The following is a 14,639-nucleotide window of genomic DNA, read 5'->3' on the forward strand; positions in this document are numbered from 1 at the left end:
GATGCGCGCTGCATGTTCTTCTCCAGGGACATCCAAGCATGCCGCAAATGGAAAAGACAGGCAGACAGTCCTTTACACGGCTAACTGCCTAGACCTGTTAATAGCCATCTAGCCAGGCCCATAAGAAGCCCTTCTGACTTGTCAGCCCCTCCCTGCATGGATCAGAAGTGCAACCCCTTCAAAAGACGAGCATGCTCCTTTGATCAGTCACTATCTCACTGAAAGGCAGAGCAGGCTCAAGGATCAAATAGCTTTTCGTGCTCCAAATTCATATGTTGCTTGCAGCAGACAAACTACAGATCACGTTCAAAATAAAATCTGAAACAAAGCACCCACTCCAAGATATAGTTCCATAGTTGGGCAGTGCTTACTGACCACTCCTGAGCAACATTCCCCCTAAGGTGCATGGCTGCACCCTTTCAACAGTCTGCACACAGCAAGTGGCGTGCTGATACCATTCCCAGCATTCATGTCCAGTTTTGGTAGTCTCCACCATGCAAACTGGAGTACCGTGCAGCAGAAAATTACAGGGAATGTAGATCCTAAATCGACAACGCTAACAACCAATGTAAGATCATTCCATAATTCATTTACACATTCCAGAAGCAACATATATTCACGCGCAGGGACGCAGGCACTATAAACTCTGAAAATATGAGCATGCCTTGCACACTTGTTCAATTATTCAGGGATGTGGGGTGCCCATAGCTCCTAACTCCTTCCTCTGTGGCACTGCTGGGTCAGAGTAGAATTGCCAAACAATTAGCACTCATTTTCCACAGCAACATAAACTGTTGGGACCTTTTGAAATTTTGCATTCTGGCATTTGCCCTGACGGAAAGGTTTCAGCAACATGAATGACTTTTCAGCATTGTTCCAGTTCTGTACCATCAGCTATATGATTATTCGTTGTCAGCTGAAGTTTCTTAAAGAAAATCTAGCTGTTTAGATTTCACGGCACAACAATATTCTGATTTATAATTCCTGAGATATATTCCCTGACAGAAACGGGTGACTGCATGGGGCCCCAGAGCTGTAGGTCAAAAAGCACTGTTGTTATGATTGCTCTACTTAACAGGCTGCTTATATGGCAACAAAATAAATCCTACACTTTAATAGCTGAACCTTTAACTCTAAACGATACAAATGATTGATAGGCAATAAGAGTCTCCATTTGGTTACAGTGGGCTGAATTTCACAAGTGTTACAACTGGAATGCGAAGCATTGTTAAATTCTGCTGAAGAACTGTTATATCATTTCTGTAATAAGCAAACAATCTAATGTCAAAAATCACCCCAAATTTCTTTACTCATCCTCCACTAAATTAAACAAACATGAGAAGAATTATTAGAATGGTGGCTCACTCATATTGAAGCTGTAGTTGATTTTGCACAACTACAGACCAATGCTTGAGACAACTAAATACACTCTATCATTACAGAAATGCAAAATGCATTTCCAGCACTTAAACTGTACCAACAATTTCATCCAAAATTTAAATAATAGAAAGCAGAAATGGAAAAAGTAAGTTTAAAAAATAAACCATTTATGAATATTACCTTTCACCTGTCAAGCTCATGCAATTCTTAATACCAACTGCTGTACATTTCACAAGAATAAATTTTGAGAGAATCAGATATCAGTCACCCTGCTTGAAACCACTAATTATTTTCAAATAACCCATGTGGAGTTTCAAAGAATCTGTTGACAAACATGCTTGAGAAAATTCTGACCTCTATTACTGTAGAATCCTGTGATGGTGGCTTTTGTTTCTTGATTTTTTGTTGCAAGTTCCTCTGTGGCACCCTCACCCCAGGTGAACTTTGAAGATTAGGTGCACTTTGAGCAGTCTGTTTCATGCGTGAAGAGGTTACAATTGAGGCTGTAGGTTTTGTGCAGGAAATGGATGTAGTTTGAGCAGCAGGAGCTGACAACGGGCGATGATGTCTTACACTACTGTTATGAGGAGCAATAGGCAATTCACGAAGATTGCTATTTCGTTGAACAGATGTTTGAAACTGATTTGGTAGCTTATTCATGTTTTGAATTCCAGGTATATTCTGCAGATTAAGAAACAAAATAATATGTACTTCAAATGGAAGCTGATCACATCAGTTAAAGAATATAACTTTTAAAAAGATTGAGCAAGTTGAATTTGTGAATAAAATGTGATGAACAGCAGCTTTCCAGAGACGTTTTCAAGCATCTAATTTAATAATTTGATTGTGCAGTAGTAGTATTGGGCACGAGAGCACTAATACACCATAAGCTGTATCACTGAAGATTCAGGGCAGAAGCCTCCACATTTGATTCCTTTCTCAACGTTGAAGTAACTAATCTCAGCAAGGCGAAAACTTACAATTCAGAACTAGGAAACAGAAAAATTATCAGCAGGATAGTCATTTAGGGCGCTTAAGTCAATCGAAATAATTTTCACCTCTCCCACACACTGCTCCAACCTACTAGAGAGGGAGCAATGGAGAGTGGGTTAAAATTGATTCCACATACTGATTGAACTCAAATGAGAATTTGTATTTGTGACTCTGCACCCCAAGATAGATTTCAAACCTTCATGCAAGGCGAGACATCAGGAGACAACCTGAAGGGATAGGAACATAAACTGATGCCAAAAAGTGATTTGTTTAACTGGAGGCAATTTAACTTTATGCTTCAAAGAAACATTTTCAATGACCGAAGTCAAAGATTGTAATTTGAATACAAATGTTTAACTGCCTTTATGAAAAAAACTTAATACAAGAGATTTTAAAACAAATAATTTAGCAACTTTTTTGGTAAGGATAGTACCATTTCCAGACAGATTGTTGGTATTAATAGAAAACAATTTAAATGAGTTTTTTTCTCCACAGGCATCAAGACCACACAGTATGTGTTGGAGGGGTAATTAGGCTTAGACAATTGCAATTTATTCATAGGTTAGGTAAAAGCACTCGATTAGGTTTTTCAAGTTATCAGGTCATCCATGAAAGCTTAACATAAAAGATATGATACATAATGAAATCAATAGCAGAATCTGTTAAAATACGCACTGATCAATTTCAGTAGTGATATGCCATGATGAAATCATGACAAATTAACCATAAAACATAACCTCAATTTATTATAGTAGCGTGAATTTGTCTTTAGCAGAAAACATCCTGAACATTTCATAGAAGCTAAAACAGGGAAAAACAAAACAAATACTAAGCCAATGGTGCAGACATTCTAAAGGGTTTGAAAGAAAGTTTGATCAGAGTGGTTAGTACAAAGTAGGACCCTTTCTATCATGAAACCATAGAAAAATAGTACAGGAAGGGCACAATTTTTGAAATTAATTCAAAGTGCCCATCATTTCATAACCAACTGTCAAAAAACATTCATTTTCAGTTATGGAAATTATGAAGTACATATGAATTTGTTTGAACAATGGGGAAACAGAGGCTGTACCAAAAATGTTGACATCATTCTACATTTGTTTCTAAAGCTGAGCCTGTGAAATTAAAGTGACAGATTGGAAGATGTCAGACAGCACTGTTCTCCAATGGTCAGTGCTTGGAACACCTTGTCTGTGATTTGTGAAAATGATTTGGGTATTGGAATAAAAATTGAAATTCCCAACTTGCTGATTATACAAAACTTGGTTGTGTGACAAACAGAGAAGATGATAAAAATCGACTGCAAGAGGACACTGATAGATCAACACAATAGGGAAACAAGATGGAATTTAAAACCAAAAGTTTGGTGGAGGCAATACAAACTAACTGGCACAGATCTAAGATGTCCACAGGAACCTGTGGGGGTGAAACAGAACATGAAAAGATACTGGAAGGAAAGCAAGAAAAGCATAGTGATCTTGGTTTCATAAGTAGATGTATCGTGTACAAAAGCCGGGAAGGTTTTTTAAATTTTTGATGAAATTGCTCACAAGAATGTCATGGGGGGGTAGTTAGATTATCTCTCATTGGTGATGGTCATAGCCTGACATTTGTGTGGCGCAAATGTTACTTGCCACTTATCAGCCCAAGCCTGGATCTTGTTGCATTTGAACATGGGCTGCTTCAGTATCGGAGCAGTCGCAAATGGTGCTGAACATTGCACAATCATTGGCGAACATTCCCACGTCCGACCTTATGATTGAGGGAAGGTCAATGATGAAGCAGCTGAAGATGCTTGTGCCGAGGACACTACTGAAGATGACTGACCTCGGAGAACAACAACTATCTTCTTGTCAGGTATTACTCCAACCACCAGAGAGTGTGCCCCCTGATACAAGTTTGCACAATTGCACTTAGCTGACTGGCCAACTGAACAGTGATCTGGAATGTGGTATCCATGCATTCTTAATGGAAGAGCTACATAACACGAAATATGGAGGATTCAGTACACTTAGTACAGCATCATAAGATCCAAAAATATAAACAATACTTCCAACTAGATATGCAGGAAAATTGAATAAAACAAAAAATATTAGATGTAATTCCACCTGTATGTCCAGAAAAGCACAAACTATGAGTTTTACCAGTGACACAGCATCTTGCTTTGTCATTTGATCAGTATTCAACGATTCTGTTTTTGTTTCAGCTATCAATTTTTACAGTCTTATTCTTTTATTTTACTGAGTTTGAGCTTTATCTTTCAGTAAAACAATAGACAATTTCAATTCAATAAGCATATTAAAATGTCATTTGCTTTAAAAGGTGTCAAATTATCTAGAACCTTCTTGAAACTGGATGGCAATGTGCAACTGCACTATACAGATTATCATCAATGTAGTGTAACTCTCATATGATCTGCCAGTTATCTATAACTTGCTGACAATTTCAACACATTGCCAGTCTCCTCAGTTAATTTATTACATTCTCCAAATATAAATTATGGTCTTCTTTAAATTTTAACAAAGCTTGAGGGAAGTCTTTAAATTTAAAAGAAACAAAAAAAGGTACAGGTGTTGGCTGTATCTCACTTGCATATTTACAGCTTTACATATTAAGCCATAATATAGTTCCTTCTTAGAAGATGATTTAAGGAACTGCATAACAGAACTACCTCCGAAATATACATTATGTCAATCTGTAATAGAGTGGTTGATGCAGATTCTTTGGGCTAATAGCTTTAAGACATGAAGTAAAAGCCTTTTTGGTGCACAAAATTATAATTTGTAGATTTAATTCTAGAGCAAAGCCAATGGTTCAATATTTCCTGGTTGAAACATACAAATAAACATAGTGAGAGTGACTTCACTAAAATTGAAAGACAGCCAAATCTCTGACAAATAATGGAAAATTTGAGCCTCAAGAATTTATTAAAAGCTACATCCACAAACATAATAAAACTGACAGCAAGTCAAATTCAGAACACAGATTCCACGATCTTTTAGAAAATTGAACCTTGACATGGGAAATACAAATAAATGTTTAAAAAAAAACTAAAATGCTGGAAGCTACAAACACGGGAAAGATAGCGAATACTTTATTCGACACCAAAGACAGTGGGTGCTAATGTAGATGACAATTTGAATAATTTTAGCGTGGAGCTGCAACAAGAGAGACAGTAACTGAAGCATTAGCAGAGGCACAGAATATAAATCAAGCGATAACATAAAGATTTTAGTTTGACCTTACCTGCATTACTCAACGGCACTAGTTACTTAAAAGACATTGTACTTGATACTGAAGAAATAGTGCAGCGAACTCAACTTGTATGCAAATACTGAAATCAGAGCTGCTCTTGTTTAACAAAGACTGAGTTCAGGGCAGCCAGATAAAGTTGCCAAATATGCTCATTGCATTGTTAGAAGTTGCTCTTGGCAAAATATAGTATTTTCAATGGCTAAAGTTTCAAAAATTAGGGGACAATGACTTCATTCAGGCGTACATTATCATTAATATGAGATACGTGAAATAGAATTGAACACGACAACAATATAATAAACAGGAACAGGCTGTTCAGACCTTTAAATGGCAGAGTAGGGTTGAAGACTGTCAGTCAGTTAAAAACAAAGGTTATGCAGCTGAATGCAATGGTTGAACAATATAATCAAAAAGAATTAGGTGATTGAGTCAAACACCTATTTTTGAAATTTATTATGGCTGAATAAGCCTGTATTGATTTTTGTTATGTCCTTTACTACACGACAGTTTTACAGTTCTTCATATCTCTCACAACCCTAAAAACCAAAAGGTTCAGGTCAGGAAGTCTGACTGAAAGGCAAATATCCAGAAATTATTTGTTTTCTGTAATTTGTGGCCAACTATAGAACAATGGTCTCAACTGATAGCTGAGGGATTGTGCAGAAGGCTCCTGATTACAGGGTAATAATGTTGCAGTTTATGCCTGGATGCACTACATTGGAAATCAATGCAAGAAGCACAGGCTGTGTGTGAAACAATGATAAAGTCAGGATTTTCAGGAAGATTCCACCAACATCACTTCCTTCCTCATAAACTATCAATAGAACTAGTGAAGTAAATTCATACAGGTAAGAGTTACTTTATTAATAGTAGATGAATTTTACAAAATACAAACGGGCTGCTCTGGGTGACCTATAGGTAAATCAAGCCAGTCTATTTTGTCTTTCGTAATTACCTTGAGAATAACATCATATACCAAAGAACACACTGCTTGTTAAAATTCTGCTTGCAGGGAAATCAAGAACTGAAACAGATTATAAAAGCAAAAACAAGTAAACAGCCAACAAACCAAAATTTAAAAATATGATTTTCCACTTTATGGGATGAGAATTTTAAAATTGAAAAGATGCTCACATGCCGAGGTTTCATGGTATTCTGCCGCTGCGGACGCTGAAGTCGTTTGTCGTTTACAGATGTAGGAAGAATCTGTAAGTGCGGCCTAAACTGGTGTGGTGCGTTAGGAATGATCGGCTGAGGGGAACAGTTATGCTGATGTTGAGGCAGTGGCTGCAGCTGCAAGGGTGGCTGAAGGGTCATAATAATAAAGAGGTTGAGATTCCAATACTAAGAAATGATAATCTACACTGTGTGAGAAATTTTCTCTCATAAAAAGGTACTTCAGTGCAAGTGTAACATATCTGCAACGAAACTGCTCAGGGAAAACCAATGGTTGTACTCGGATATGGACATGAATGGCGCACAGCAACACTGGATGCACTGCTTAGTAGAACAAACGCATTATACAAGCAAGAATAATCAAAGAACATACAATATATACTCGAATAAAAGTTGATCAATGTAGAAATCAACTCCCTATTTGTGGCCAAAAAACCTTGAATTTTCCAGATATCTTATGTAAAAGTCAGCCCTAGTTCTTCACAGATAATTCAGATGTTAAGGCAAATTCTGGGTGTATTCATTCTCATCTGTCAAAGAATCTTCCCAAAGTGTACTTTCACTCCAATAATAGGAATAAAAATTGCATTCAGCTTTTGAATTTTCAAACAGTGGTATGTTAGTGACCTGTAGGTGGAGATAAAGTGCTGCCATCTTATCTCCCAGGTTTGGTAGCATTTTGTTTTTGACTCCAGAATGCTGTAGCATTTTAACAGCAGACTTCTTATCATCAGCTTTTATTCCTTTGACAGAGTTTCAAAAGAATGAACCCAGTAATTCAGAGAGCTCAGATCCACTGACTTACTGTTTCACTGAGGGTGACACAGGGCTTTTGAATGTGGGAGCAAATGGAAAAGATTCAGGGTTACTTTATGCAAGAATAATCAGGTTTTAATTTATAGGAAGGTAATTGGTCTTTTTGTTCTCATCTGTTGACAATAAGTGAACACTCATGATGTGATGCCACGAGAGATCATGTCTCTCATAACCATATTCATTTTTCATGGTGCTAGATCACAGAAGTAGCAGTAATTATCGTAATTCATTTTTTTCTTAATTTGTTTAGAGATCAATTGAGCTTCTGCTAATGATACGGTGTTTTGGACTGTAGCATGAATTTCAGTTCCTCAAAAGTAGTATCCAAGTAATTGTCAACCCCATAAATTCAACCTTAAAAGAAGTCTAAAAAATTTGACTTTTGCAGGAGTATATACAGTATTTCTCCAAGATGTAACAAAATTAATGCACACATTACTGTAACATCTTAGTTTGTTCTGCTTTCAGTAATTACTATCCCTTCAACTATATTTTCTAAACAAACAGTTTCTTGCCCTAATTTCATCAAAAGTCTAACCATAAATCTCACGATGATTCTTTCACTTCCCTTCTCCCCTCACCAAGTACTTATTCCAAATCAACTATGAGCCATTAGTTTCTTTTTAAATTTACTCTTGCACATGGAGTTGTTGCACGTTTTATGGTTACAAGTGTGAAATGCTTAACATGGCAACTAAATGCTAGTTGACACTGTGTTTGAATAGGCAAATTTCATCCAGCGAAACTATGCACCTTTACCACAGCAATGACCAGTAACAAACATGTTCCCCCCATTTTCAGAAATCTCATCTACAACAGTTACCCTATATCTAGGTCATCGCTAAATTTGAAAAGCCCATATGTTACTGCTGATGACATTCAAATGAGTGAATACTTCAGTTAATTTTTAGCTTAACGTTTTTGGTTTGTTCAAAAAAGGCTTTTACATAATTCCGTAATTCAATAAAATCTTTACACTGAATGCAACATAATATAAAACTATTTCACACTTTCTTGCATTATTTACACTGCTTTATTCAAAGCATTAGACAATTTAATTTTTAAAATTCAAAGAAGCTTCAGTGTCAGCGGGAACAACTTATTTATCATTTAGGCAGAGGTCTGCCCTATCTTCAATTACACGCACTGGGCCTTTTTATACTAAAATATTAATTTTATATTCAATACAAATCCAAAGACATATTACATTTTTAAGTACACAATAAAGGGGCCGTATTGTCATTTAGTGGAACCTCTATCACAGAGTAAAATATGTATTTTGGCACACAATGCCAATAACAACAAATAGCCAAAATCACGCTAGGAACAGAAAAAGCACTTGCTTTTCATTGTCTTGGTAATAAATTATATGTTGCAAATATCAACTTGCATATGTAGCTGTTGCATAAGTACACAACATCATTCCTTTTTGTCATGAGGCGACCACAAATCTTTCAGACATGCTTGAAGTACTCTTGCTAACTACAGTTGTTACAGCGAGTTTTGAGAAGATTTGTAGCTCAGGTTGAGGTTCTGGATGTGAGTTTGCTCGCTGAGCTGGAAGGTTAGTTTTCAGACGTTTCGTCACCATTCTAGGGAACATCATCAGTGAGCCTCCGACGAAGCGCTGGTGTTATGTCCCGCTTTCTATTTATCTGTTTAGGTTTCCTTGGGTTGGTGATGTCATTTCCTGTTCTTTTTCTCAGGGGATGGTAGATTGGCTCCAAGTCAATGTGTTTGTTGATGGAATTCCAGTTGGAATGCCATGCTTCTAGGAATTCTCGTGCATGTCTCTGCTTGACTTGTCCTAGGATGGATGTGTTGTCCCAATCAAAGTGGTGTCCTTCCTTATCTGTATGTAAGGATACGAGCGATAGTGGGTCATGTCGTTTTGTGGCTAGTTGATGTTCATGTATCCTGGTGGCTAGCTTCCTGCCAGTTTGTCCAATGTAGTGCTTGTCACAGTTCTTGCAAGGTATTTTGTAGATGACGTTCGTTTTATTTGTTGTCTGTATAGGGTCTTTTAAGTTCATTAGCTGCTGTTTTAGTGTGTTGGTGGGTTTGTGGGCTACCCTGATGCCAAGGGGTCCAAGTAGTCTGGCAGTCATTTCGGAAATCTCTTTGATGTAGGGGAGCGTGGTTATGGTTTCTGAGCCCAAGAATTCCTGAACACCAAAGACAACAAGATAGAAGAGGATGAAATAATGGTCTCCTTTGACGTAACAGCCCTGTTCACATCCATCAACATCAACCTGGCCAAAGAAACACTGATGACACTATTAGAAGAACAGAAGACACATACACCAGACACCACCCACCTCATCAGCAAGGACATCATCAAGCTAGTGGACCTATGCCTCACCACCCACTTCACTTTCAATAACAAAACCTACAGACAAACCAGCAGTACACCCATGGGATCTCCGATATCAGGGTTCTTAGCAGAGGCAGTAATGCAGAGACTCGAACAAACAGCTCTGCCAATCATCCAACCCAAACGTTGGGTCCGCTATGTGGATGACACCTTTGTCATCACTAAACAAAGCAAATTAGACGAAACATTCAAGACCATCAATAATACCCTTTACTGGCATAACATTCACAAAAGAGGAGGAAAACAACAACAAACTGCCATTCCTAGATGTCACAGTAGAGCGAACAGCCAATGGGGAACTTCAAACCAGCGTCTACAGGAAAACAACACACACGGACCAAATACTGAACTACAGGAGCAACCATCCCAACACCCACAAACGAAGCTGCATTAGAACATTATTCCAACGAGCCACCACACACTGCAGCACAAAGGAACTTTGCAGAGCAGAGGAAAATCACCTATACAGCGTATTCAAAAAGAATGGGTACCCTATGAAAACAGTCCGCCGATTTCTCAGCAACAAACAGACAAAACGGGCTCAGAAACCATAACCACGCTCCCCTACATCAAAGACATTTCCGAAATGACTGCCAGACTACTCGGACCCCTTGGCATCAGGGTAGCCCACCAACGCAGTAAAACAGCAGCTAATGAACTTAAAAGACCCTATACAGACAACAAATAAAACGAACGTCATCTACAAAATACCTTGCAAGAACTGTGACAAACACTACATTGGACAAACTGGCAGGAAGCTAGCCACCAGGATACATGAACATCAACTAGCCACAAAACGACATGACCCACTATCACTCGTATCCTTACATACAGATAAGGAAGGACACCACTTTGATTGGGACAACACATCCATCCTAGGACAAGCCAAGCAGAGACATGCACGAGAATTCCTAGAAGCATGGCATTCCAACCGGAATTCCATCAACAAACACATTGACTTGGAGCCAATCTACCATCCCCTGAGAAAAAGAACAGGAAATGACATCACCAACCCAAGGAAACCTAAACAGATAAATAGAAAGCGGGACATAACACCAGCGCTTCGTCGGAGGCTCACTGATGATGTTACCTAGAATGGTGACGAAATGTCTGAAAACTAACCTTCCAGTTCAGCGAGCAAACTCACATCCAGAACAGTTGTTACAAGTAAACTTAGGTTCTCATTATTCTCGTTATTCATGGACTAAGAAAGCTTCTCTTTTACCTGCAGATTTTGTTGAATATGGGGTGATGGTGGGAATGGTTGTCCAGGACCTTGTGGAAATTGCTGTCTTGGAGGAATGAATGGTCTGGGATTCAATGGACCAGGCTGGTTAAAGGGAGACATTCCCATATGACCCTGTGGTTGAAGATTAGTTCTTATAGGAGCCTCCCTCGGAAATATATGATGCTGTCCCTGCTGGTTGAAACCTGGGCCTGGATGGCTGTACACCATGGGAGGTTGCAAAGACATAGTATGGTTGTTCATAAGTGGGGGTGGAGGACTTCCTTGTTCAAACATATGTTGTCCTTGGAACCTTGGCTCTGCAAATTCAAATATATATTAATGTGATTTGAACTATGTTGTATCAATATTTGTTCAAACTTTATGAACTAACTCTTTCACTATGAAACCTTTTAAGTATTGCAAAATGCATAATAAAGTTGAACCTCTAAGACTTGAAACTTTTAACATTGTTCATAACTTGCTTTATTTGTAATATACATTTTCCACAACTCCAACTACTTTCCAATTGATTTTGGCATTTACTAAAAACAGTCCTAGGTTTCTTACCACCAATGAAGAAAGGTTCTCTCTCTTGAGGGTGTGGGCCTCTCCATGGCTCCTGAAGAGGAAGCCTGGGTGGCTGATTAAAGTTGGCCGGGACAGGAATAGGTGGCTGAAATTCTGGAGGGGTCTGATAACAAAATGACATAATAATTAGAAGGTTGTGCTGATTGTCTTCTTGCACAGGATCTGAATCCTTGTCAATCATTTTCTTACATTCATCAGGACACCTGGCATCTAATAAGTCATATATTAGTCCTAAACGTTATTAGCACACACCAAGCTATGAGCATCATGCATCACTTGTCTATGATTTTTGATTCCTAAAGGATTCAGTACAATCATCAGGTTTTGTCAAACCAAAATACCAATTTCCACAGTCTCGATTCCTCATTAATTTGTTTCTCTTAGTCGAAATCAATTAACTTTAATGTTTTTAATAAGCATAAAACAACAAAATCCAATGGGTAAACCCCAATACAGAGAATGAGCAGTGGGTTAATTATTCAAACAGTTTGTTCATCAATTTTCTTGGTTCTGTCCCTTCTACAGCAGCAAACTGTGTCACCAGTTCGTTATACTTTGTGAACAGCTTACAATGCATTGCATTTTCAAGCAAAGAAACACACTTTTTGTCACCCATTCAAAGAAAATAAGCACAATAAGACTGTTCTAATCCTTTTGCAAAATAAAACGACACTTTGCTTTCTCACTTTGTTCTCTCATGTACTCTTCCCAGTTAAGAAATTAACTCCCTTTGGCACATGATCCTTACACAAATTGTGCTTTTGCTTTTCCACCTTGTGCTAATTATATGATGTTATCAATGGTAATCCATCTTTTCATATGGAATGATGGCACTTGCTTACAATGATAAAACAGCTAAAAACTTCACATAAGGTGCTCAACAAAAAGTTAATCAACTACTGAAAGAAGGAGCCACTAACCGAGAAGATCAAATGGCTATTGTGCCACTTATCAGTTTTCTCAATAGCTTCAGCTATAGTCACAAAAACCTTTAATTAAATACCTTAACAACACTGTTGAAATCTTATGAATTGTTCAACAAATTAATAGTGTCCATCTTCAAGGCAGGCATTTATCTTACTAATCCTACTTAAAATGTAAAATAGTTATACGTGAAAATAAATCTGATATTATGGGTGAGCATAAGTTAATTCAACTGGCTGTCACTGACTGCAGAAAAAAAGACAAACCTAAGTAAATTAAATACTGCTATACAGCTTGCATTACTATTACAATACAGAGTGAAGGATCTTCGGTTACAGGATATAGATCCCCTTATCTTCCAGACCAGAAGTGACAGTATCAAGCGCTTGTGAGGAAAAAAAAGATGTCATGAATAAACCTGTACGCCTATCTCTTTACATTCACAGAGGCTACAAACACTGAAGTGGTTATTAACCCCAGGCATATCCCTCAGGCATACATATTTTTGTTCTTAAGTACAGCCATATCATATTTTAGAAGTGTATAAATACAGGATGTTTAAGATCTTTATTTAATGTCCACATTTGCCGAATAAAGTGTTAACTACAGCCATTGCTTTCTAAATGCTAATGTTAACTGTACTTCATTTACAATAACTGCAAAGCCTACTGAGGCTCAACACATGACAGTTCATTAGAACAGGTGTAAACCTGAAATTTAAGAAATAACTTACATAACCTTCACATTACGATAATTTTCTATCCAAACTAATCTAGCTTTACGATAAGTTAATGACAGCAAAGATTTGGAAACAACAATTGTAAAATTTCACTCTATATCCAGCAACTCACTGAATCTTCATTTTAATAAATCAATTTCATACACATTGCAAATGCTAAAAGATATAAATAAAAAATGGGAATATGGAATATTAGCCTTAATTGCCATTTGAAGCTGTACATTCACTAAGCTGCATTTTCAAAGAAGTTTGAAGTTTAAGCTGCTCTCCTAGCTTACAGTGAATTCAACGTGCAAGATGAAATTCTACAATAAAAATTAAACTTTAGTATACTCACTATTCATGACAGTTTTACTGACGTTAATCATCTCTTTCAAGAGAGCAAGTAGCAGATTTTTCCAACAGAAAAGAGATCAAGAAGTGAGCCGACACAAGACAACTTTATGTACAAAATGAATTCTTTTTGGATGACACAGTGTGGAAAGGCAAGGTAAATGGAAAATTTCGAAGACGATGCAGGAACTGAAGAGGCTTGGAGGTTAAAACATAGAAATGGGAGAAACTGACAGGACAAGCTGATGAAGGCATTAATGAAGTATGCAGATTCCTTGATTTTATATACAAGAATATGATACACAAACTTCATAAATTCCTTGTTCAGCCTTGGATGGTGTACTGCACTCAGCTCTGGTGCTGTGTTTCTGGAAAATAGTCAAAACCTTGGAGAGGGAGCAGACTGAGATTTATTAGACTGGTACCAGGGCTGAGAATTTAATTGTGAAGTAGAGGAACTGTGTTTTTTCACCTTAGAGGAGAGAAAGTGAGAGGGAGTTTTAATACAGATGTTCAAATTTATGATGGTTTTACTAAAGTAAATAGGTAAACTAAAAATACTGGGGAGGGAACCAGAATGGAGATAAGATTTTATTTTAATGCAGTGAGTTATGATCTGAAGTGCACTGGGTGGTGGCAAAAAATTCAATAGCGATTTCCAACAGGCAGTTGGACATGTATGTGAAAGGGAAATATTTGCAGGGCTATGGAATAGTCAAAGGACTGAACAATTGGATATCTACTGCCAAGAGCCTGCACAGGCACAAATGGCTGAACGTCCGTCTCCTGTGCCGGCTTGTGAAAAATACCATGCAGGATGGATTGCTTTAGAT

At 37.6% G+C, this 14,639-nt stretch overlaps 1 protein-coding gene across 4 annotated transcripts in view; it reads right to left on the reverse strand.

The window, feature by feature from the left end:
• rbm33a (RNA binding motif protein 33a) overlaps positions 1-14,639 on the reverse strand; it is a 150,655-nt gene that overhangs the window by 63,640 nt on the left and 72,376 nt on the right. For all 4 annotated transcript variants that reach the window (XM_048556169.2, XM_048556160.2, XM_048556152.2 and 1 more), the window contains exons 11-14: positions 11,790-11,913; positions 11,220-11,539; positions 6,763-6,933; positions 1,735-2,061 (exon numbers count right to left, since the gene is read on the reverse strand). In XM_048556169.2, the coding sequence (XP_048412126.1) occupies positions 1,735-2,061; positions 6,763-6,933; positions 11,220-11,539; positions 11,790-11,913 (942 nt within the window). The remainder of the gene's footprint in view (positions 1-1,734; positions 2,062-6,762; positions 6,934-11,219; positions 11,540-11,789; positions 11,914-14,639) is intronic.

The sequence above is a fragment of the Stegostoma tigrinum genome, chromosome 2, assembly GCF_030684315.1.
Source record: "Stegostoma tigrinum isolate sSteTig4 chromosome 2, sSteTig4.hap1, whole genome shotgun sequence".
NCBI classification, from domain to species: Eukaryota; Metazoa; Chordata; class Chondrichthyes; order Orectolobiformes; family Stegostomatidae; genus Stegostoma; species Stegostoma tigrinum.